The 25,615-nt window shown below is 39.9% G+C and overlaps 1 protein-coding gene across 2 annotated transcripts in view; it reads left to right on the forward strand.

Moving 5' to 3' along the window:
- The first annotated feature begins 4,592 nt into the window (after positions 1–4,592).
- The window catches only part of REL (REL proto-oncogene, NF-kB subunit), a 56,669-nt gene continuing 35,646 nt past the window's right edge, over positions 4,593–25,615 (forward strand). For both annotated transcript variants that reach the window (XM_088149662.1, XM_007423577.3), the window contains exons 1-3: positions 4,593–6,516; positions 16,466–16,608; positions 19,925–20,073. In XM_088149662.1, coding sequence (XP_088005788.1) covers positions 6,510–6,516; positions 16,466–16,608; positions 19,925–20,073 — 299 coding nt within the window. In that variant the 5' untranslated portion in view covers positions 4,593–6,509. The remainder of the gene's footprint in view (positions 6,517–16,465; positions 16,609–19,924; positions 20,074–25,615) is intronic.

The raw sequence follows: 25,615 nt of genomic DNA on the forward strand, positions 1-25,615 counted from the left end.
GCAAGAAATACCATTTGCCTGCAAGCAAGAACTGGTGGGACCACAAAACAGACAAAGTAATAGAAAATGAAAAAGCTAAAATGCTCTGGGACTTTAGAATTGAAACAGACAAGCACCAGCCACTTACCACCCCTTGTTAAAGATTGTTGATAAGAAAGACAAAAAAGTCTGGATAGTGGACATTGCAATACCTGGAGACAGCAGAATAGAAGAGAAAGAACTGGAAAAAAATAACAAAATACAAAGACCTGCAAATAGAAATAGAACAACTGTGGCAAAAGAAAGCAAAGGTAGTACCAATAGTAATAGGTGCCTTGGGTGCAATCCCAAAACATCTGAAGTACCACTTGAAGACCACTGGCATTGACAAAATCACCATCAATCAATTGCAAAAGGCAGCTTTACTTGGAACAGCTTACATCCTACGATGATACCTTTAACACCATCAAACAACCACATCTGTCTATCACAGCTCCTTGAGAAGGACTCGATAGGTGGATAAAAATGCCAAATTCAGTCTAAACATCTGGCTGACTGTGCAACCAACAATAATAAAAAACAGAAAATATATACCTTAATTCTCATTGGATCTGTGACTAATACGGATATGCTGTGGGGGGAAATAAAACTAATTAAGATCAAATCTCCATATTCAAAAACTAACAAGAATTTGATTCAGGAATGAAATTTTTTTTGGAAATGGAACAGAACCTCTTGATGCCCAAACCTGCCTTAAATCTGTGGCGTTTTAGCTGGGCATCACTCAGCGAAGTCATGGTCAAGCAGGAGTTGCACAGAGTCCATCCCTGCCCCCGTTTCTTTGGTCCACTTTCTCCATTTCTGAATGGGGTTTGAGTATGTTATTGAATCCTCCCTACAGTTGGGAAGTCTGTGTACTTGAAGTCCCTTTTGGACCTTCACCCTTGGTGTCTGAAAGCTTGAATCTTCCTCCTTCAGGAACAGGGTTTGCATGCTTCTCCTTCACACAATTTTATTAAACTTGAAGGAAGCCTCTGTATTCTCTAACTTGGCTTTTATGGAGAAAGTACAAAGAATTGGGAGAAAAGTGGGAGAGGAGCAGTAAATAGCTTCAGATTACAAATATGGGAGCCCCACTCATGTTTTAAAACTCCACACACAGAATGCACACACAGAGACACATTTGCCTCAGAAGGTCTCTTTGTACTGGTAATTCTATTTCCTTTGTGAGGAAATAGCCATAATTCAAAGACAGAGCACATGCTATGCACACAGAGAATGATGAATTCCACTTTCATATCTCCAGTTTAAAAGATCTCAGGTAATAGGACAAGAGAACTGCTCAGATAGTTTATTGCTCAGATTTTATTTGCATGGCTTTTGATTGGTACCTATATTTACACACACACACACACCCCAAGTAGCTGAAAAGGCTACCACTTTTATTAGATTACGTTCTGTAACTTGGAAAAATACACTTGAGCGGCCAAGTGATTACAAGTGATAGTGACCTAATGGGTAGTGGCCTATTATATCATTTTTCACGTGCCAATATAATTTTGCAACTTACATTCCTCTTAATTTCAGCCAGCTTCCTCAGAAATGGTGTTTCCATGATACTCTAAAAAGATCACGTGTGTATTTATATTACATAATTCTCTCTCACATGCCTGCAGACAACTTGCAGCAGAAAGGCAAGGTTTCCTTAAGATTTTCAGGAGACCAGGCTGGTGATTAAAGTAAGAATTCATAGTCCATCATATACCCTTCTTTCAGCGAGTTAAAGGAACCCCTTCCCTAGATGACTTCAAGCAAAGGCTGGAGAATATGTTTTAGAGAGGCTCTGACACAGATTCCTGCATTCAGCAGAGTCAGACTAATAGTCTACCATGGCCTCTTTCAGCTCACTGATCCAGTGAACAGTATAATCCTACCCTTTTCTATTCATCCCCAGAATCTCATAGCAGAACAGATGCAGCTCTGGGCTGAAAGATCTGAACTTGGGCCATTTTGGGTTCCCGGGGCTTAATATAGCTGAGAACTTTCTGAAACTATGTGCCTTTCCTCTTCTGAGTCTGTGCCTCTTCTTCCGGAGCCCTAGCAATGTTTATTTTTGAGAACACCCTTGTTTAGCAACCCTCTTTTTCCCTCCTCTCCATTCAAATGAATACCAGGAGCGCATGTCTCCATATAGAGAAGCAGCCTGTTTGGGTCTGCTTTCAATCTCACCATTGACAGACCAGCCAGCCTGTGGACAGGAACTTGGCCCTCCATTGCCAGGCTGAGCAGGGTTCCTGGCATCAGAAAGGAAATAAAGTTTCTTGTGTTCTCTCTGTGATCAAAAAATGCACTTCACTTCTGCAATTGTCACTCTGGGCCTCAACACCCTCCAGACACCTGTGCCCACCCAAGGCAGAACTTTACACACTTAACATTCATCCCTTGGCAGGACAGGTAGGAAGAGATGCAGCAAACACTCTGGTCATATTTATAGGGAGATCTGACTGTGAAAGAGAAGCTGCAGCTATAGTAGCAAAAAGCCTCAAAGCGTAGCATTTGCTGGATGCTCTCTTTGGTGCAAAGAAGAGATACAGTAATGCTGAGAGATGGGATTAGTACTTCTGTAATTTCAAATTCATTACTTCCTCTTACTCCTGTATCTTACACAGGGATTTAGCCCACAGACTCTAAAGGCCATGACAGATTACGTAGCCAAGGATCAATTCTGCAAACCTCAGAGGGCGAGCAGCCCATTCTGCATACCTCCTGAGTAAAGAAAGGAATGGCTTTATTCCAACTCCTAGCCAAGGCTTGCTTAGTGAGGAGGCAACAAGTTTCCATCATTGCTTATAGCTAGGTTGTTATACCGCAGGAATTGTGTGTGCATGTGTGTATGTGTGTGAACTATAGTGAAGTACAAAATTTCAGCCAGAGTCTCAAGCCATATTATGCTTGAGTTCCAACACCAAAGCCTAAAATGAACACTGTTCCATCCTAAGGAGAGCTGGCATTTCACTCCTGGGGTAGCTGAGTGTGGCTTTTCCTCTTTCCAGCAATAAAAAAGCAGTGAGTGTCAAAATGAAAGAGGTGGGGGGGGGGGGCTCTGATATCTTTCAAACACAGCAAAGAATCCCAGAATCTTCTGTCACAGTGGCAACTTTGATCTTTTACAATAAAAAAAGTCAGCTGGACTATTGTTTTGGGGGGAGTGCAGCTTGTATTAATGCTAAATCATTCCATGCATGTCTAAATGGGCTTCTTCCTTTTTAAAAATCTATATACTACATATTGTGTTCATAGTAATGAACCTGTAGTGATCCTGTAGTGTTTGAAATAGACTGAAAATGAAAGTTGCACTTCTCATTCTTTCTCTTAAATAGTGGTCTATATTTTAAATACTAAAGTTACAGTCTGTGGTTCTTGTTAATGTCACCCCAAAGGGTATGTGAATTATCACAGAGTGACCCTTTTATAAACTTTATGTCACACTTAACCTTTTTTAAGGTCAATCTGATACTTGAAAGGATTGTGGTTTTCAGATAAGTTTAGGGCTAGAGACTGCCAGCTCTGTCCAGCTTCTATACTCTTTGTAATAGCAACTTCAGCAAATAATTGTTTCTTTTCATGCCATTAAACTCTTTGCTTAGAGATCTCTGAAAACTAAGGTGCAATAGCATCTTTTCAGTGAGTACCTCCTCAAGATGTGATAGTAGAACTGACAAAACATTAAACTTAGGACTAACCTAAAACTCATGGATTTCTATGAGTCTGCTCTAAGCATGACAAAATCTGGATTCAATCCAAAGAGGCATTCAAAATAGTTTCTAGCCTACTGATAGAATTCTCCACCAACTGGCAATTCCCATAACTTGCTTCTTCCTTCCCTGGCATCTTTCAAACGTTGAAAAGCCAAAGCGCGTTATTTTGAAACCCACATTACTGACATTGCTAGTAGATCAGAAACCTCTGCTCTTTTTTCATTATCCAGAAGGTGGTCTGTTTTCTACAGGGACGATTCTTCACCATACTCCTCGCCACCGCCACCACCACCCATGCCTATCACCCATTTTGGTGCTTAGCTTTCATTTCTATCTGCTGAAACCAGGGTTGAGAAAATACATGCAATCAGCCTTCTTTTACTCACTCCACAGGGGTTCAGTGTCTCATTCATACAGCTTCCAACATTCTAAAGTTTGCATATGCATTATTTTTAACCCATCTTCCTTCACTTCTCCTTCCCATAACCCCACTCTGCTCAGAATAGCATCTTTAATGTAGGTTAGCATGATGCACCTGGAAGAGCTTTTGAATAGAGGTCTGTTGGTGTTTTACTACCCTACTTCAACTGCAAAAGGGCTTGGCCATGCTGTTTCAAAGCTGTAGCACCAGTTTATGAAGTGCTGCCTCCAGGGGCATTTATTTGTGTATTTTACAAACAAACGTCTCTTACTGCTATCTCTCGTACAGCCACCAGCAGCCTTTCAGGGTTTTTGTTTTTCTGGTTGTTCTTTTACAAATTCACACAGAAATATAAACAAATACATGGGATGTTGGGAAAGAACACTGGCAAGTTACTTTATTTAATTTTTTATTTTTATTTTACAGTATTTCAAGATTTATAAGGCCACCCAATCCAGGCGGTGTGACTCTGGGTGGGATACAACATGAACACGCAACAACAATAATAAGAAACAACAAACAACAAAAAACCAAGCCATAAATACAGAAGCAAAAAGCTAAAATGTAAAATGGCAGCCAGGCACAGAACAAAACAAGCCTCAGAGGAGGGGACTCCCACTCAGCTGACCCCTGCCTGGGGGAAGAGCCAAATCCTAAGGTCTCTCCTCAAGGCAAGAAGCATTGGGGCCTGTCATATATTGGGGCGGGGGATTGTTCCAGAGAGAAGGGGCAACATGCTGACTGGGGAATTCTGGGAGTCGAAGTCCACACATCTTAAAGTTGCCAAGTTTGAAAAACACTGCTTTAGATGGTGGTTACTGAGACTATAAAATTATAAGAGTCCCTCTCTAAGCCATCTTGAGCTCTCAAAGGAAAGGCAGGATATAAAGGCAATAAAATAAAGCAAAAGGCAGCAATAATTTTTTAAAAAATAACGTGTCAGAGGGCAGAAATGAAAAGAAGCTTGTTCACGATTAAAACAAACAGATTATCTTTGTCATTGGAAAGGGGGTGAGCCAAATATGACTATCAAAGGAGTGACGCCCAGGGCACAGGTCTGAGAAAGTCTGATCTGTAGTAATAAATTATAATATAGGTCTGCCAAGATGCTCCAATCTATCATTATAAATCATAACCATATCCACAATTTAATCTCAGTAACTGGGGAGCAGAACTTCTCCTGAATATTTCATCAGTGGGAAGTATAGTGCTCACTGACCGCAAATGGAAAGTACAACATCTGGGTTTATGATGTTCAAAACGGGAGCCACCCTGGGTTTGAAATTTAAAAATCTCAGTTAAGGAGCAGGGGGAGTTTAAAAATGGTACCACCCATTTGCTGAGGTTCATCGGCCAACCTGTTAAGTAAATACGGCCTCTGAAGCAGGGACTTCTGGCCTCTAGGCCTCATGTGTCCCACCAGACTATCTCAAGGGGTGCACAATCTCTTCCCAGCTCAGTTTCCGAAGCTCCCACCTCCTCAGAGAAAAGAAAAAGAGGAGGAAGATGCCTTCCAAAGCCAACCTTAAGACAGGATCCCAATCCACCTGTCTTAGCCTGTCCTTCAGTATTCTTGACAGACGCCTGACCGAACGAAGATTCAGTAAGTAGCAGTAAGGCCTCCTTTCAGTCAAGCTCATCTCCTTGTGACTCCATTTCTGTGCACTTTTCCTGGCAACAGGAAGAAAGGGCTTTCTCATTCCCTTTTTTAGGGATTTTTTTTCCAACTTCCCTGTCCAGTGTGCAGCTCTGGGGTTTCCTAGTGGTCTCCCATCCAAGCTCCAACCAGGCCTGACCAGGTCAGCCAGATGTTGTCCCTTGTTTTGAGAGAGGCTGAGCAGGCTTCCTTTGCTGAAGAAAGGTGAGAAGTGAGCAAAGACAGCACGTGAAGTGCCGGACCACCGACCTCAGCTCAGTGGGTCTGAGTGTGAATTGCGGCGAGGCAACACCCGTTACCCACGAAAGGGAGGGACCCATCGATACAGCTCAGCCTCCTCATTTTCAGCGTTTGCAGCCGAAGTGTTAAGCCCAGGTAGGCTTGGAAACCGGGGAGGAGGCGGGGGGCGGTCCCTCCCTTGACATTTAAGCGAAGAAAGTTATAGGTACAGTACTTATTTCACTGAGAGGCATCAGGGAAGTGTTAAGATTTCTCCTACGTCACTCGGGAATTTCCCTGACGGTAACGGGTAAGCGGACGGGAGGAAGATCCTAGCTGCAGGACCCAGACGAGCGGCGCTCAGACACGGAACAGAAATACCTCCAGACAAGACGGAGGCTGCAGCCTGAAGGAGAAGCAGTTCCGCAGACGCGACCCTCTCTCGGGCAGAACCTCAGCCGGAGGCGCTCCCACCATGGCCGGTAAGCGCTCGGAGCGCGCGGTCGGGCTCTCGCGGCTCCCGGTTAGCCAGGCGGCCCGCGCCTTCTGCTCGGCACGGGCGGGCTGGAGAGGGGAGCCGAGAGCAAGGCTGGGCGGCTTCAGGGTCTCTGCGTTTTGGTGGCCTCCCTGTGTCAGCAGTTCCTCTCCAGTCCCTCTGGACTGAGTCTCCGGGGCCAGGGACAGTATTTTCTTTCCTGGTAGGAGAGTTGGGCAGAAAACGACGTCTTGAGACTTAGGGGTTGTATACAGATACAGGGATTATACGGTATTGACAAATATCTCGCTTGCTTCTTGATCCTTTCCCTTTCTTGCAGGAGCTAAAGGCTAAGGGAGGTGATGGTGGATGGTAGATTAATCATCTGAAATTTTTCCTGGTGTGGAAGTAAAAGTAGCTGGAGAAAAGTTTTGAGGGTGCGATGCCAGGTTTTTGTGAACCATCTCGATGCAGGGAAAATAAAAACAAAATAACAGAGTCAGAATCCTAAATGGTGGACCTCTAGGGGCCATTGAAGATTTGAATCTCTGCTCTGAAGAGCAGCGAGTTGCCTTAGATAAGGCCCTTTTTAAAATTTGCCCTGTATCGGTTCTTCCAAGCTAAAATGTTACTTTCAGTGGCTTGGAAGAAGAATAGGGTTCAGATGTACAGTAATTGATGAAATAGTAGAATTGGTACTACTGATTAAGTCAGTTGATATTTGCGAGTTGTATCTTTCTGAGAAGTATCCGTGCTGTTTTCCTGCAGTGAAAGAGAAGGCCTTGTGGCACCTTCAAATCCATTATAGCCAAAGTTTGTGTCTTTTGTCTAAAGCTAGTCTTTAAAATCTCACAAGTCTCTTTGCTTTGGCGTTCGATTGATCTTTAGGGTACTTCTAGTTTGCAGCTGAAGCTTTATGTCTCTACTATAATAGGTAACTTTCAGGCATTGAAGTCATTTTCTCACTGGCAGCCTCAACTTTTCTGAGTAAGAACTGCTGTGAACAAATGTGCTTAAATAACTGTATGTCAAGGTGAGGTAGAGAGGAACTGGAATGATAAAATCCAAGTTCATAATTAATGTGGGTTTTTTAATAAGAATTATAGCAAGTATTTGTTGACATCTCACTTGTTGCCATTAAACTTTGGAACTTGCTGAACACTGTCTCGCCACACCTCTCTGTTCTTGCTACGGAAATCTGAACAGTGTTCAAACAGTTTGGGGGCACTGTTTGGGTACCAAACAGTGGGTGTACCCTGTAGTTACTGCTTGATTTCAGCTGTTGCCATCTTGAATGGCCTCTTTAATTTGCAGTATAACCTCAGATGTGAAGGGGAGGGGCAGAGAAGATTGGGAAACTGGACAGAATTCATCTCAGTTTCATATGTGTATTCAAATAACCATCACTGATTCCAAGTGGATTAACTTCCACATAAGCACTGTAAGGATTTCTTTATATATACAGATGAAAACAGTGCAGAGGATTTCAGTCTGAACTTCTAATGGAGATCCACAGCTAGGCTTCATTTTGTTTTGAAGGGGTGAACTGTGCCTAGTTTCTGAAAATCAAAATCTTCCACTTATCAATATTGAATCCTTATTCTTTATAATGTTTTTGCTGGAAACAGCTATTAATGACATCATATTTTGGAATTGTTTTTAATGTTATTAACTACATCGAATTTTCTTTACTTGCTAGCTTCAAAGTTATTTGAAAGTTACAAAGTAGTTTGTAACTATTGTAATATATTATGGTTGACTATTAGAATGTAGGTGTGCTGTGTAGTACAGTACCATTGTGACTACTAAATAGTAGTTGCTGGAAGAGCTTTTTATTGTGAGAATACCTAGGTGAGAATATAACATTGCTTAAAAATATTTTATCTCTTACAGTTGTTGTGAGTGTATACCATAATACTTTGTATATGAAAGGTACTATATAAATTATTACATTCTACAGAGCTTGAGGCATAAAAATCTACATTTAAGTCTTGTATTTTTTAATCATTGTACTTGGAATTTCACACAATAACACAGAACATACCTTTTAGATTTCTGTTGCCAGTGTCATTTTGTGAGACCACTTGTATAGTGAAATATTGATTTTTAGGCCTTTTGGTTTTGATATGGAACAATAGAAAATATTTTCAAGGATACTATGAAATGTACCACACTGGGAAAGTTTATACTAATATATTTCTGCTTAATATACCAAGCTATGAATGAACCTTTCACTTACACACTTTTACTTCTCTCTTTTCTTGAGCAAACAAAAAAACCAGGAAGTCTTCAGTTAAATACAGTTTCCTGTTTTGTCCAGATTGGTGACACTGTTTTACTTATTATTTATTTAAATATTTAATATTCGTTATCTCAATACATGTCAGGGTAGAATGTAATCAGTAAAACAATGCAATGATCTATTAATACTCTTTAAATATAATCAGAAGATTGACTTGCCATATCTTCAGTTGATGTTGAACTTAAACTAATGGTACCATCCGTGTATTGGGCATTTTCAACTTGTAGACTCACCCTCTAATTGACAAAATATATTTTAAAACGTAGAAGGAGAAATATTTTTTTCAGGCATTCTCTGAAGTTGCATATGTGGACATTTCAAAACCAGTGTAGGAAAGGATGGATCTTCTCTATTGAACATGACCATGCTGAAGAGCATAATAAATGTGAAGAGAAGTAAAAATACTTAGAGCAAGTATAGTAGAAGAAACCAAGGTAGCCAAAATCTTTTAAAATGCCTTAATAGATTTTTTTTTTAAGTCAGAACTTACCCAAAATGCTTTGAATTCCTTGCTTACTATGCCCTGCTGGTCTCACTTCAGCAAGTTGCCATGAACCCTTTGCAAGGCACCACAAATGAGAGAAAGATTATACCATTTTACATAAGGAACTAAGCTTTCTCTCTGCATATGTAGGGCACCATGAATCTCCCTGGGCAAAGGCAATGCATGAAAAGAAAAGGGAGCTTCTAGCCCTGAGATTGTGGCTAGGGGACTGAGGGTTTGAGGAAGGAAAAGAGAAGGTAGTAGAGTGTTGAGCTAATAGCAGGCTAATGTCAACAAAAATAAAAGACTCACCAACATGAATAAACAGCAAAATATCTGACTTCTATTTCAGCAAGCAGGTGCCATTTAGAGGCGCCAGACTTGCCTTCCTTATAATATCAAGGCTTTCCTGGAAGCCAGAGGTACAATTTCCTTGAAAGGAGAAGCTGTAAAGCTGAATTAATATTAATAATAGGTTTCTACCTTCTCTCCTAAGCAGCTGTATTTCTTTTCCTTCTGCCTTTTATGCACTTTTATCAATTGCATTTATATTCTGCCTTTTCTATGGGAGCTCAGGGAGCTATATGGGGATCAGCTTTTCCCCACAAAAACCATGTGAGTTAGATTGGGTTGAGTGACTGTGGCTGGCCTAAAATCATTGATTGAGCTCTGTGATCAACTGGGAACTTGAATATGGCACTATGTTATATGGATTCTAAGAGTCTTAGGCTTGGTTGACACATTGCACTAAGCTGGAGGTTGAGTCATGGCAACTGGACTTTTTGGTTTGATACGTTTCACTGCTTGTCCAAGCAGCTTCTTCAGCATAGAAATGCAGCCACCCTGGAAGACATTTATGGGGTCCCCCCTAACCAACTTTCTAGACTGAAGAAGCTGCTTGGACAAGCAGCGAAACGTATCAAGCCAAAAGAAAAGAAGTCCAGTTGCCATGACTCAACCTCCAGATAATTCCATCTGGATGACTGAGAATCTTCATCAACATTGCATTAAGCCATAGTTTTATTAAGATTAGAGATGAAAATAACTACAACAAATTACCAGTACATAAAAAAGAGAAACAAAATAGTTATTCTTTAGATTGGTGGTTCTCAGCCTATGGTCCATGAAGCAATGATATTTAGCAAGAGTCTGCAGGTGGACTGTGGTTCAGGTGGTAAATAAAAATAATTACACATACATATTGAATAATAATGGCTGAATCTCACAGGATGCCCAAATCTTTAAAACAAAATGGTTTTCACACTTTTACGTTTGATGACAGTGTGAATTTATGCCAAACTTTAATTGTTTTTCATTCAACTTGAAGGTCTTGAGGAAACTATTTGGGAAGGGTTATGTGTACAATGGCACCCATAGGCCTTGGGTAGCTTACATGAAGTCTGCAGAAGCTTTCCCTCACAATGTAACAGTATGCATAAAGAAACATTTGGGGAACTGATTTGAAATAACTCACTCTGAAGCAGGGGTGCACAATCTGCAATCTCCCAGAGGCCCACAAGTTTACATTACTGAAATTTGGCATCAAAATGGTGATTTTGCGTGGCATACTTTCCTTCTTTCTCTCCTCCCTGTGTTTTGGGGGGGGAAATCCAAGCTCAGCCAATGGCATCACCAGCTATATCCCCATATAAAGGTTGCCCATCCTGTCTCTAAATAGTCTTATGGAGGAATCTTGAACTGGCTTGTGCAGAGCAAGAGTTATGCGTGCAGTAGATTATGAATTTATACTGGAACCTTGTAGAATAGGAGGAGGAATCCATGCTGTCCTAGGCTATAGGTAGGCATCTGCAGGTCACCTGGGGATGGATTTAACATTTTAGATGGCAGAGGCTGCAGTGTCTTGGATGATGATTCAAAGTTGGGGCAGCCAGTTCTCATATGCATAAAGGCAGGATCTTCAGGATGGGGGGAGGGTCCTTTTTCTTTTTAACTGTATTACACCCCCCTCTGCCTTAGATACAGCATTTGAATTAATGTTTTGACACTTGAGACAGGGATTGTCCAACATGACAATTGTTCTTTCAAGAACATAGAAGGTAGAAGTGAAAATTGAGGGCTGGGAAAATTCTCCAATCTACTTCTGTAGAAAAGAACTTGCCAAGAGGGCATTCCAGCCTGAGTGCATTTAGAATGCTTAAAACGTGACATGTATGGATTTTTTTAATGGGCAACTAAGCCATTGCATCACATACACTGAATTTTTGAAGATTTTTTTTTTTCTGTGAAGGACCACATATCTCTTGGAGTCAAATGTCAAGTCCTACATGCTAGCCACAGGCAGCTGAAAGACAACACTTGGTGGGGGCACAGCCCAAAGTGGGCATGACAACCCATTTCTCTCTATGCTCAATAGCTTGCAGAGAAGGATCGGATTGCTTGTTAGATTGACTTGATCACTTGCTGAGGGTTTTTGAAATGACTAATGCAAGACTGAATATAAAGTTTGCGTATAAGGTACCCTAAGCATCAATGAGGTCATTGCTTCCCGTTCTGTGGTTGCATCTTCTAAGTCTAGGAAACAAGACCACTCTTTTTAACCAGCTGGGTATCATCAGAAACTACTTTTGACTAAACTCGAACAGTTTGTCCATTTAACTCAGTTTTGTCTATTTTGACTGACAGTGGCTCTCCAAAATCTCCAAAAGTTTTAAATGAAGATTCCAGAATCTTTGGCAGGCCAATCATATATTTTGCCATTGAACTAAATGTCTGCATACTTTATCTTAGAATTTTATTTTTCCAGGTTTGTTCATGATTTCTTCTGATCTTTTGGATGAATATATCAATGCATTCAATTGTTATTTTTTATTGCTCATGGTTTCAAATCTGACATGGGGAGAAACTCTTTATTTGGTGGATTGGGATAGTGCTGACACTTTTTTTTTTCTGAAAGAGATTAAGACATTGTAGATTAAGTTCATATTTCTGGAAATTATAATGAATGGACTTTAGGGTAAACCACGTATTCATTTATTCAAATGTATATTAGTGCATTCTGATATAGAGTTTTATATGTATAAATCCTAATATTGAAAGGCTAATCTCAATCTTCCAGTAAAATAAGTATAAATGTGTTTACACGGAACATTACGTAGCATGTTTCATTACAGCCTGGCCGTTTAGCTGTATCAACTTCCATTTTGGGGTTATGGCATTACTTAGCAATCTGTCGCAAAAGACATCCAGAAATGTAATCAGACCTGTAAAGTTGTTCAATAAACAGCTTCATGCTGAATCTGCTTGTTCAAGTATTCAAGTAAGTGAGTGATTTAAAGCACTAGAGTTCCATGATCTCCTAGTAGACAACATATGTTCAGCTTCATATCTGAAAGAAAGCTGTAGGGGGTCCTCAAATTTTTTGAAATTAGGGGAAGTTTCTAATTTCCTAGTGAATGCATATGTATGTTTCCAGTTAATCTTCTATTTACAAATGGTCAAATTCAAAATGAAGAGAAAGTCTCTGAAATAGCATTGCCTCACAGAGTTTAGTGGTAGGACAATGTAAAAATTGACACTTTTAAGAGTGACTTTCAAAAAAATTCCTTGACCCTGGACTCCATACCTTAGTATAATAATCATTACAACTCAAGTGCTCTAATGCATAAATGCATACAGAGGGAAACAACAGCTGTACAATAATCTCAATTTTGGTACTGACTGTAGTATGGTACTACAAGTCCCAGAATAATTTGCAGTAGACAGGAAGAGGAAAGACTTAGGAGAGGAGTGGAGAGAAAATAATAGAACTGTGAGAATGCTGTATCTAAATCTATTGTGTAATAAAGGGCTCTAAATTGCAACTTATTCCGGAGTATGTTAAGAATCGTCGAAGAAAGAGCACATTGAGAATATGACAGAGTACACTATTGACAGTATGACAGAGCTTTTGTGTGCTAAGCCATAAAGTGGTTTGCATGCTTAACCTGAAACCAGTCAATTGGGTTTATTCAATAAACCACATTTATGGCTTCTGCAATAAACCATGATTAATCAATGTCAGATATGTGTTTGGTAGAACAAAATTCTAAGTCTACTGAAGGCTGATTCTTGTTGATGGCCTTTGAGGTTTCAGGAAAAAAGCAGTATGAGATCCATCAAACCTGGGTTTCCCCCTTTATTCCTGCTAGTTATTTAGTGCTGAATTCTGCTCAGTGTACAAAGGTGGTTTAAGTAGGCTGAAGCTGGCAAGTACAATCTAGTTCAGAGGGCCCCACAGCAATTTGGTTGATTAATATTACCAGTAAAATAGGAAAACATAATTAAAGATTAGCATTTAGTTCAGCCTGAGATAATGCATAAGCTAACTTGGAATTCTTTTTCTCTCTAGTCAGGAAATTGTTCCTCCTGCAGACAGTTACTGGGGATGGCAGTGTTTAATTAGTGCTAAAATAAAGGCAATCTGTATATGAATATGTAATCTGTGCATATAGATCTTGCATATCTGATCTCTGGCTTTGAGAATATTTTTTTCAGGGTTAAGCCTGAACGATTTTTTTTAACAAATAAATGTAACCAAATTATTATTATTATTATTTTGCAAAAAGTGTCATAATTCCACTGCTACGAATCTGCTTTTTGAAAATGGAATTTAAGAATTTAAAAAGAGAGCTCTGCTGAATCTGATCAAAGTTCATATACTTCTACAGAAGTTCATCCTATAGAGGACTTCTAATACTTTGGAAAGCCACACCTGGCATGAAAGCCATAAGCCTGTCTTATTGAAAAGTTCAATATTTTAGTTGTAGATATAAAAAAGTTCGTTTTCATGCAACTTTATTTATTTAGACATTTATGTGCCACTAAACCCCAAGAGGTCTGAGTGCTTACTAAAATATAATAAAATAATTCAATTATAAAATCCATGAAAGAAATAAAACTCGAAAAGGTGTGAATGAAAAGATACGTTCACAATACCCTTCTAAACTTTCAGTAAAGGAATGTAGAGATGACTTTGGAGTGAAGGAACTGTTAAGGGAGGTGAAGTGGCAGTTCAGCCCTGGGAAATTGGGAAGAATGAGAAGGAAACAGCATAACTCTGCCTTGATTCTATTTGGTATTGAAGGGGGCAGGCTTTCAAGATCCTGTTATTATACCCAATAACAATAAAGTAGCATTCCTGGAATCCTTATATAAGTTTTCTGACCTGGCCTATCTCAAAGGGCAAATATCTATCTTGAAAGCCTGAAAACAAAATTGATTATTGATGCTAAATGTATACATGGTGGGGCCTGCAAGATGTGGCATGATAATGATCTAGGGTTCATCCATACAGCCTCTTTGATGTGCTTTCCTTCTGTCCTCAAGATGGGAGGAAAGTATGTCATGAAAATGACTGCTCCTGCAGTGACCTTTTTACAGTGCCTTTGCAAGGAGGCTAGTAATGTTGACGCCTGTACAGAATGTAATGTTTGTTATGTTCTGGTTGTGGGAAAGCTTCAGAAATGGATGAGCAGAGCTGAAGAGCAGGGAATGGAAACACAAAGAGTAAAACAAAATCCAAACTACGCAGTATGGGAATCGTATTGACTTCCAGGATGGTGGCAACTAGGCTCATACCCTTCCCAACTCCTGATGCCTCTTTCCCTCCATTCTGCTGTGCAAGGTCTCCAACTCTGCCTCTTCCATTTCCTAGGCTGCCTTGGTACTATTGTAGCCACCATAGCTGCGAGCTCCTGGGAAGCCTTGGATCTGGCAGACAAGACTGCCTTTAAGGAGAAGTCCCTGTCACATAACCCCCTAAGCATCCAGGGTGCCTGCCTCATGTCTGATGGAATTAAGTTCTGCTGGAACATAGCACCTGGCAGCATCACCACCAACTGAGTATGGGAATATCGACCTTGTGGAAGACCTACATTTGGTCTTCCAGAAGGTCGATATTCTCCTGCCAAATCTCCCCAAAGAAAAAGAAAAGAATAGCTGCACAAGCAAGCTGTTCCGCTGGCAGCAACAGTACAAAGGGCTATGTAGACATGGAGTCAATGTTTCTCAACCTCAGCAACTTTAAGATGTGTGGACTTCAACTCCCAGAATTCCCCAGCCAGGGCATTCTGGGAGTTGAAGTCCACACATCTTAAAGTTGCTGGGGTTGAGAAACACTGCATGGAGTCCTCTAGCCAGATGGGATGGGGTGGTCGTCAAGAGCCGATTGGAGCTCAGCAAATTGTTGGTCCTCCAAAGACAATCCCCCCATCCCAGTAGAATGTTCACATAGGTTTTCTCTAGTTTTCCAGAAAAAATATCTCTTTTCTGTTTGACCATCTTGATCTGCCTTCAGCCTGTCTCAGCAGTAGGCTGGCAACATATTCTCAAGAAATGATAAGTGGGCTGTCTCAGAGCCAGAATAAGGAGGCTGTATGGATGAGCTCTAAGAGAACAAGAAGGACAGTACAAGCGTTTGTTCTGATATCTTAGACCTAAGCCTTTGCAGCTTTGTACAGCAGAGTAACTTACCTTGAATTGAGCTCATAAAATAATCAGCAGAATTTAGTTCAGTTTTTTCCAATAACAATGCCCTTTCTGCCACAGAATCCAGATGGAAAGTTTTGTGGGCATGGTGGTTAAAACTGAAAAACTAACATCAGAAGGAACTGTGAATGTTTTACATGATTTTTCTTGTCTCCTTTCCAGATTAACTGATTCATCTTCACTTTTAAAAGCCAGTTTCTAGCTCTCATGTAATTAACAATAACATACAAGTTTTAGGAACTAGGGATCTTTGGGCAGTCCCTCTGTTCTGTTCTTTAATTTCTATTCTATATTTTCTATTCTATATTCTATAATTCTATAACTATTCTATAATTTCTATTCATTAAATTTAATTGTCAATTGATTTTATATTAATTTTACAAAAGTTGTATTTTATTTTAAATATGTTGAAAATGTGTCATTTTCTCAACCTTTCATTATTTATTTGTGCCCGTTGGTGATCAATATCCAAATAAACATCTCACATTTCTTCAAAAGTGCTTTAAAATGATGCTTTCTGTTAACCTACCTTCCTTTTTTTCTTTATGTTTTACTTTTATTATGACTCAAGGGATATGGACGCATTTTTCATCTACGGTTGCTCCCAACACTGATCTCTTAGGACAGGTTAAGGTACATATCTATACCTATTTTAAATACAGTATTTTTTCTTTCCTTCTAAAGGTGGTCATGAGCCATATATTGAAATATGTGAGCAACCTAGACAGAGAGGGATGCGTTTTCGGTACAAATGTGAAGGAAGATCAGCAGGCAGTATTCCAGGTGAACACAGTACTGATACCAACCGGACTTTCCCTTCCATACAGGTATACCTAATACTATGTCTGCTTGCTCTTCCACCCACCCCCAACCTTCTTTTTAAAATCAGGAGCGGGAATTGTTTTGCCCAGCAGGCAAAGATTGTGCAATACAGTACGTTGTTTAAGGTCTTCTTTCTTCAGGCAAAATGTATCAGAAAGCCACTAGGAAGATTTGACTGGCTTTCTGATTTGTGCTGCTCTTATGTTACGAAATTGTAGGGCTGCAATCGAGAAAGTTCGGTTGGCACCCGATCAAATTATACAACAATCCTGTAAATACAAATCATATTGTAAAAGGGTATCCTAACAAGATGTGCCTGAGAATGAAATTGAGAAAAGGCTTGCTGTAAAAGGACTCTTCTATAGCCTTTTCTGGAACTTTGTGTGAACTCAATAATAAAGAAGAATTGGCCTTCAAGTATACTGCTCTGGGACTGTGAGGATTTAAGGATTGCAGTGAGCCTTTTGAAGCGAACCCAGAAAGGGATTGATAAATGCAGTCTCTCTCCCCTACTCTGGACCAATTAAAAGTTATAGAATCATTTATCACAATAGATGAATCTAAAAGACATATGAACCACCCATTAGGCATAGAGGAAAAGGTCTAGTAGTGCCAGCAACTGCCTGTCAGGATGTAGGCATAGTTCCAGGATTATTTCCATGTTCCTTATTTCCTTATAGGCACATCAAGGAAGGAGAGTCACTGTCATGTAACCCTAAACAGCAGAGTGTTTCATAGCTTTGACTGGAAGGAAAAGACCTCATTCAGAAGCATTTGAATTTCTGAAGAAAACTCAGTCCTGACCAGCCAGCTTCCACACTACTGCTCTTAGGCCACCCCCAACTAGCCATCCTCCTTGCCCATTCCTGGATCTCATCAGCAGAAAGGTGAAATGGAGAAACAATGTCTGCTCCAGCTGCAGCTGGGCTACCTCTGTGGCCATAATATTTGTAATGATTCTTATCAGAATGATCTGTACAGCAGCCTTCTCTAATCTAGGGATCTTCTAGATTGGGTGGACTTCAGCTCCCAGAATTCATCTATGGCTAGGCTGGGTGGGGAATGCTGGCAGTGTCAACCTATTTAGATGTTGTCCAGGTTGAAGAATGCTACTGTACAGGTTGTACCACACACTTTTCAGCAATTTCAGTTTATCAGGTAACTGAGTCAGGAAGAAATTCTGATCTTTGATTAAAACTCTGTTCCTAGCCCTGAGGTTAGTGCATTTGTGGAGCCTCTGTCATGTTTTTGATGTTTATGGTTGTTCTTTTGTCTGGGCTGTTATGTTTTTTTGTTGGGTTTTTAATCATATTTGATATATTGTAAGCTGGGAGGAGGAGGAGGAGGAGGAGGAGGAGGAGGAGGAGGAGGAGGAGGAGGAGGAACAAAAACAACAAGAGCAACAATAGTGCCAACTGCTCTTAAAGGTTTCAGGCAGAGAAAAGTCAGAAAGATAACACCTGCCTGCTGTTTGATTTCTTTTTACTGGAGTCTTCAGGGATTGAAGCCGAGAGTCTCCTGCATTAAAATGTGTGCTCTGCTAATAAGCTTGATGCATCCCTGATGAGTTTTTACTGAGAAAAATATCCTCATTTAGTTCAATAAAGCTGATTCTAAGTGAGCACAGGGTTACATCTTCAGGCTGTAATCCTGTGTCCACTTGCCTGGGAGTAAGCTCCATTAATTTAAAAGGGGCTGTCTTCTGTGTATGGGTAACATGGTAAATTCATTGGTGAAATAAGATAGGAATCGCATCTCACCCAAAACCATGGTTTATTGAATAAAGCACCCTGGGCTCACCCATAACAGCACATTGTAAAACATAGTGACTGGTTAAAATGAAATTAAGCAAGCTACATTATTGTTTGGCTCAATACTGAAATTAAAAGATAGTGTGGCTTTGGAAAACAAGGAGGATCTTAGAATCATAGAATTGGAAAAGGTCATTAAAGTATTAAGTCTTATCTCTGGGTCAGTGCAGGATTCCTAATCAAAGCATCTCCAGATTTCATTTGAACACATCCAGAGAAAGGGGGCCCATTATTTCTGCATTACCACTGAGTATTTTTGCCTTCCTTAACTTAAAGCCATTATTTTATGTCCTGCATTTTAAGATGGTAAAGTACTCTATGTGACACCCCTTCATATATTAGCAAACTGTTATCGTATTTCCTCTCAGTCTTCTTATCTCAAGGCTAAGTATACTCAAGTATGTATATTCCCTGTCTGAGAACCAGCAATCCTATGAATGTTGAGAGACATCTTAGTGTCTATAATCACGTTTGTTGCTTTACTCTGAACCCAATTCTGTTTCCCTGAATCCTTATGTCCAGAAATGGACATAGTATTCAAAATAGAGTATGACAGAATAGAATTGAACTGTTATTTCCAGTCATTTGAAAACTATACTTCTACTTATGCAACCTTGCATTGTCTTTAGCTTTTAGTAGCCATATTTTGTTGGTGACTCAATCTTGTGATGGAGGGCAGGCAGGGAAAAAGAGAGCTAAGATTCTCCTCCAAGCTCTGATTAAACTTGGAATTTTCAGGAAAAAGGATTTTCAGAGTAACAAATTGGTGCAAAGGTAACATTTATTCCAAGCTTCATCTACTCTTTAGAGGAACAGGAAAATAGTTAGCTAAGATCTGAGTTTAGTTTAATTACTTTTTGTGCGTATTTAAGTCTAATTATTGTCTCTACACAAACACAGTCCCTGTACACTTTATGCACACTGGCATCTGTTTACAATAGATCCTAAATAGAAGCAGATCCACATAATTTTGAGATCTGTTCAGAACCTTATATTTTTTCTGTATGTTTTCCTATTGTAGGTTCTTCTGTGATTTGGGAAGCCTTATTTTTTTATTTCTTCCCCCATTGTTTATTTTGCATGTAACTACTTAAAGTTAAAAAGGAATTGTTACATTATCTCTTTTCCTTTTTAAATAAAGTTTGATTCTCTTTATCTCTTGTGAGATTGACTGATCTATCTCCTCACAAAGAGGGAGAGACTGATTTCTGAAGCCATATCCCTCAACACTACAAAGTCAGGAGATAGCACTATAGAATTTATTTCAATTTTTAATCTTTTTTATCTGCCAGTAAAGCACATAGCTGTGGAAGTTTTGTCTCTCTCATGCACTAGGATTAGCAGGAAGGATACCAAGATAGCTGGTGGCAGCAAGAATCACTAAGGCAGGACACAAAGCTAGGGTGTATAGACCCAGAAGGGTTCTGGGAAAGGTTTGAGATTTGTAATCTTTCATCCTGTGGGCGTAGTTATATCATTATATGATGCTCTGTGTTTTTTTTATTTTTAGATCCTGAACTACTTTGGGAAAGTAAAAATCAGAATAACATTGGTAACTAAGAATGAACCCTACAGGCCGCATCCTCACCAGCTGGTTGGAAAGGACTGTGAAAATGGTTATTATGAAGCTGAATTTGGGCCAGAGCGCAGAATTCTGATGTAAGTAAGTGGGTGTTGTTATGCGTAATATGAAATAGAACTAACACAAAATATGGGCTTGCTGTGAGGGGTTCACCATAAGCTGTCAGTCTTCAAGTCTGACAATTCAATAATATCCAATTAGAATTGTTAGAAGTGCTCATTTTTTTTCAGTTTGAGAACTGCTGCAAGCTCTTACATGTTATATTGAGTGGTCTTATAAAAATGGGTAGGATCAACACCCATTTGGGAGGTGAGGTTCAAGCTTCAAGCTTCTGCAAGGTTTAGGAGACACCCATTCTGTCTCCTAACTTTCTCCAAAATTTCAAAAAAAAGTAAAAACTTGTGCAAAACTTGTATCCCACTGTTTTGAGGATTACAGAAAGGATGCTGGTGGAGCACACTTTTTGTACCCCTGTGTTAAGTAAATATATCCGTGGGGAACTGAATGCCAGTTGAAGTATTGCAGCCTTTTTCCTTCCTTGCCTTCCTAATGGATACACATTTAATTACTATTACCTTCTGCTCCTCCAGATGGGGAAAATTAACAAAACATTCCAAAGTATGGCAGATGTAAGGTATGTCTTTGTCTTGGGTGCCCAGTTATGAAGTTCTTTGTTAACTACCCCAGCTGGAAAAGGAGCAGGCAAGTGAGGAAGGAACAGATGGGGAGTTCTGAAGCCAGTTCTTAGGTTTCTGCTGTACTTGTATGCAAAGGCTGAAATATCCTGCCTGGAGGATCTGTTTTTCATTTCTGTGCATTAGTTTTTTTCTTATGGTATTTAAATGTGTTCGATTTCATGTAAGAGTCCATTATGGAAAAATATACAGTATATATCTATTATAGGCCTATAATGAGAGAGAGAGAGAGAGATGTTAGATAGATAGATATGTTTTCTCCTAAACCAGCAATTCCACTAATTCTACAGATTTTATAGGAAACAGCAAGGATGAGCCCAAAGCCTTCTTCTTCTGCTGTCTTTTGTGCACAGCCAATGTGGGGAAGAACGCAAGATTACAGCCGCTGCTCCCCACATCCTGAACATACGTGGCTGCCATACATTTGCAGAACATAAGGAGGTGCTGTGTTGGGCACCTTTGTTTCACATGTGCCAAATTTCAGATTACCAGCTCCTCACAGCCTCACGGCAGGGACTGGATTTCTTCCACTTTGTAAAAAACCAAGGATATTGCTGTTGTATAAATAAGTAAAACACATACATGTAGAGGATGTTAGTTGCACGTAGGGCCCATCCTACATGCTGTGCTGTCCGATACGCAGAGATAAGGAGGAGGGCACTTGAGAAGAGTACTTGGATGCAAAATATTCATTTGTTACTCCAAAAAACCAAACTGCTTTGTTTATACTAAATGTAGATGCAGAAAAGTAAAGAAGGTGGGGAGAGTTGCTGTCATGATTGATTTCTTAGTCCCTGGACAATGGTTAATGCTGAACAAAGTTTAGCTTGCTGAGCAAACATGGCCTAAGAGACTTTTCTGACCATTTCCTCATTCTGCTCTGAGTGATCCATAGAAAGCAAAAGTAGGGTAGTCATTTTTATATAAAATATAACACATTCTTGTACAGTATTGAGAAACAGCAACAATTGCAACAGGTACCCCGCCCCCCATACTCTGAAGCACTGCATAGCCCTACTTTCTAAAGTTGTGAAATTTTGCCAGTTTTAAGAATTGTAATATCAGCTTTTCTTATAAATTGACTGAATGTTTATAATGTTGCTAAACTGCTTGCTTGCTTATTAAACTCATAGATATTTAGGAATTTTAGCAGTGTTTAAGTAGTTTCTATTTCACTGTAATTTAGTGTGATTTTACATAGGGGACACATCCAAAGAGTTCTACCCTTTTCATGTTCTCCCTTCACTGGGCACTTGAGCCAATTCTGCTGTGGTGTCCAGATTTTTTCAAGAAAATCTTTAGACATCATTAGATCCGAGTCAATAGATCCCTAGCAAGTTATGTATATTTAATAAGTTTTTTTACCCCTGAACCTATCACAAAGTTAAACAATAGGATAACAAATACATGGGAACCACCAGGTTGTTGTTGTTTTGAAATTGGTATACTAAAGTAGACATTGAGGTCCCCAATTACAATCATTTTTTAAAAAATTTAAATTATTCCAGAAGAAAAGCTTTGCAATATTGTTGCCTGAAATCAAGTGTAGGGAGCTTCCCGCCTGTGGGATTATTCCAGGCTAATGTGCATTCCCACTTGATCAATGGCTTTCCGTACTTGTATCGCTCTTTCATAATCCTCTTTGTGTTCTTGTGCTTAATGGGGAGAAAGTCTTTAGCCTCAACGCCCTTGGAAAGTCTAGTCATGCCAGAGCAGGAATACAGTGGTATCTTGGGTCACGAACACTTCTGTTCATGACCAATTCGGGTCACGAACAGCTCCGTTCGCAAAATTTTGCCTCCGTTCATGAACGCCGGATTGGGTGACGAACAGGATCCGCAGCCATTTTCCCTCCCATGACACGTGGTCGTGGCTTCCTGTAGGGAGGGGGACTCTCCCTCCAAGCAATAACCGCCTCCCCACCCGTCTTCCTGTCCTCCGTGCCAGAAGTCGCGTCGAGCAAGGTTAGTGTTCTCTCTCTTCGTACTGTATTTTGTTTCATATTTTTGCAGTTTTAAAAAAAAAATACATATGGTTCAGAACAGATTAACCGTAATTACATTGAACCTTATGCGGAAATTTGATTCGGTACGCGACCAAAATCGGGTCGCGACCAAATTCGGAAGGGTCAGAACGGATTAACCGTATTTACATTGAACCTTATGGGAAAATTTGATTCGGGTCACGACCAATTTGGGTCGTGACCAGAGTCGCGGAATGAATTAAGTTCGTGAACTGAGGTACCACTGTAAAGCAATATATTTGAACTCTAGAAGACTGCTGTATTTCCTTGCTGGACAGGGAGGAAAAGGCTTCTATTTATCTTCCTCCTGCCCCCCCCCGGCAGAGAAATATGGTAAGGAAGGTATACTCTAAGCATCAACTTAGGTTGTCTAGTGTACCTGAAGCCACAACTTTTGAAGTTCTTCCTCATGTTAGGAAAAGAGAGCAGTGAAGGAGACTCTATTCCCCAAAAACTGAAGGACTAATGATAGAATGGAAGAGTCAGAAGGGACCTTGGAGATCATTTAGTCTAACCCCTGGCCAGTGCTGGAATCCACTGCTACATTGTCCCCAACTGATGATCATCCATGTTTAAATACTTATAGCAAAGGCAATTTTACCATCCTTTGGTAAACGAAGGTGGTGAACAGCTCCTCATTAGAAAATTATTCCTGATGTCCAAATTAAATCAGCTTCCTTGTCATTTAAACCCACTGCTTCTTGTCTTCTGTATGGCAGCCCTTCAGATACTTGAAGACAACTATCCTATCTCCCCACAGTCTTCTCTTCTCCATGCTAAACATATCCAATGCCTCCAACTGTTCCTCATCAGTTTTTTTTCCTCCAGGCCCATTATCATCTTGGTTGCTGTCCTCTGGACATAGTCCAGTTTGGCAGTGTCCATCATAAAGGTAGTGCCAAGCCCAGTACTGGACACAATATTGTAAGTTGGTCTGACCAATACAAAATAGAAGTAATGACTCCTCTTCATCCTGACCTCTGTACTTCTGTTGATGTTGTCTTGAATTGCATTCGCTTTTTTCACAGCTGTATCACACTGTTCACGTTCAGCTTGTGATCCACCAAGATACTCAGAACTTTTTCTCATATACAGTTGCTCAGTAAGATTCCCCTATATTGTATACTCATGTCTTAGATTTTCCTGTCCAAATGAAGGACTTTGTATTTGTCCCTGTTGAAATTCATCTTATTGGTTTCTACTCATTTTTTCAACTTGTCATGATCCTCCTGAATATTGATAGTTTTCTCTAAGGTGTTAACTCTTCCCCCTGTCTTTGTGTCAACTGCAAACTTGATAATTGTGTTTTCAAACCCCTCATCCAAGGCATTTATAAATACAATGAAAAATGCAGGGCCTAGAATGGAGCCCAGGGGTATGCCATTTGTTACTGCCTTCCATCCTGATGCAGAATCATTGACATACATTTGTTGGGTGTGATTGTCCAACCAGGTCTTTATTCAACTAATGGAAGGGTAATCCAGTCCACATTTTACCATATTCTCTACTGGAATTTAATGGAAGACTTTATTAAATGCTTTGCTGAAGTCAAGGTACATTGTGTCCACCATATTCCTGTAGTCAGTCAACTGGTCAGTTTATCAAGAGAAGGAAATCAGATTGGTTTGGCATAATTTATTCTTCACAAAATTATGCTATCTCCTGCCAAACAATGGATTCTTTTCTAAATGCTCACAAACTGATGGTTTAATCAGTCATTTCCAGAGTTTTGCCAAGTATTAATATGAAAGTGATATGTCTCTAGTTTCTTGGCTCTTCTTTAAAAAAAAAATACAAACAACATTTTTCTTTCTCTAGTCTTCTGGCACAACATATGTCACCCATGACTTTTCAAAGATCACAGAAAGGGCCCCAAGAGGGCATCCTCAAGCTCCTTCAAGATTTTCAGATGTAATTGATCTGGGTTTGGAGACTTAGCCTCATTCATGGTAGTCCAGTGCTCCCTACCTATTTTTGCTTCACCAGTCCCTCCTTGTGGCAAGGAGGTGATAGATTTATTACTTCCACAGTTTCTGTGGAATAGTCTTCTTCCTTATTCAGCTGCTTTCTAAGTCACAAAGCAATTCAGAGAGAAATTCTACTGTGAAATTGCTGTCATTTAAAAGAAAAGCTGGCTCAACTGAAAGGTTTAACTGAGACTGGGAATTTCTCACTTGTAGTAGTAGTAGTAGCAGCAGCAGCAGCAGCAGCAGCAGTAACACAGATTATGTCATTGCCAATGACTGCTGTTCTGAATGTTTATTTGGATGTGTTATTCATAAGAGTTTTGTTCAGAGATATCACAAACATCACTAGTGGTTGTTTACTTTTTTCTTTGTGTACAAATTTACATCAGATGAAATGGTTTCTACAGTATGGAAAGTTGTGCAACATTAAGGTAGAATTAAAATCATGCTTCTAGAGATGATGTTCCATTGAACAACCTGGGATTTGTTTCTGAGTACCCAAGTATAGATTTTGAAGTTTGGGAAAAGTTGCACACTTGCCTATTGTGGGATTGTCTCTTGAAGTAGATTAATCAGAGAAGTGTAAGTCATTTGCACTGAAGGACTTCCTTTGCTGTATCTCCAGGTATAAATGGCAACTACCAGTCTTCAGGAATATCAGCACTTGTGTGACTAGTGTGCAAGATAAGCCTCTTTTGCAATCTGTTCTAATATCTCATATAGCAATTATCTGGTATTAAGCTTCCTATTTTGCATCTTCCCTGGGCTGGAGTGATGTCATGGGTTTTCCATGTGGGAAAGAATCAGGTTGCTGGAGTAGGTGGGGAGAGTCCCTTAAAGCTGCCTTGTGACCTGATACCATTACATGCAAATTAGGAAGCTGATGCTATTCTTGCCACTATCCAGAATCTCATCAGACAAGTGGCCTGGCCAT

Source organism: Python bivittatus, unplaced genomic scaffold, assembly GCF_059951505.1.
Source record: "Python bivittatus isolate LINGU-HERP-01145 unplaced genomic scaffold, Pbiv_v1 ctg000020_np1212, whole genome shotgun sequence".
NCBI classification, from domain to species: domain Eukaryota; kingdom Metazoa; phylum Chordata; class Lepidosauria; order Squamata; family Pythonidae; genus Python; species Python bivittatus.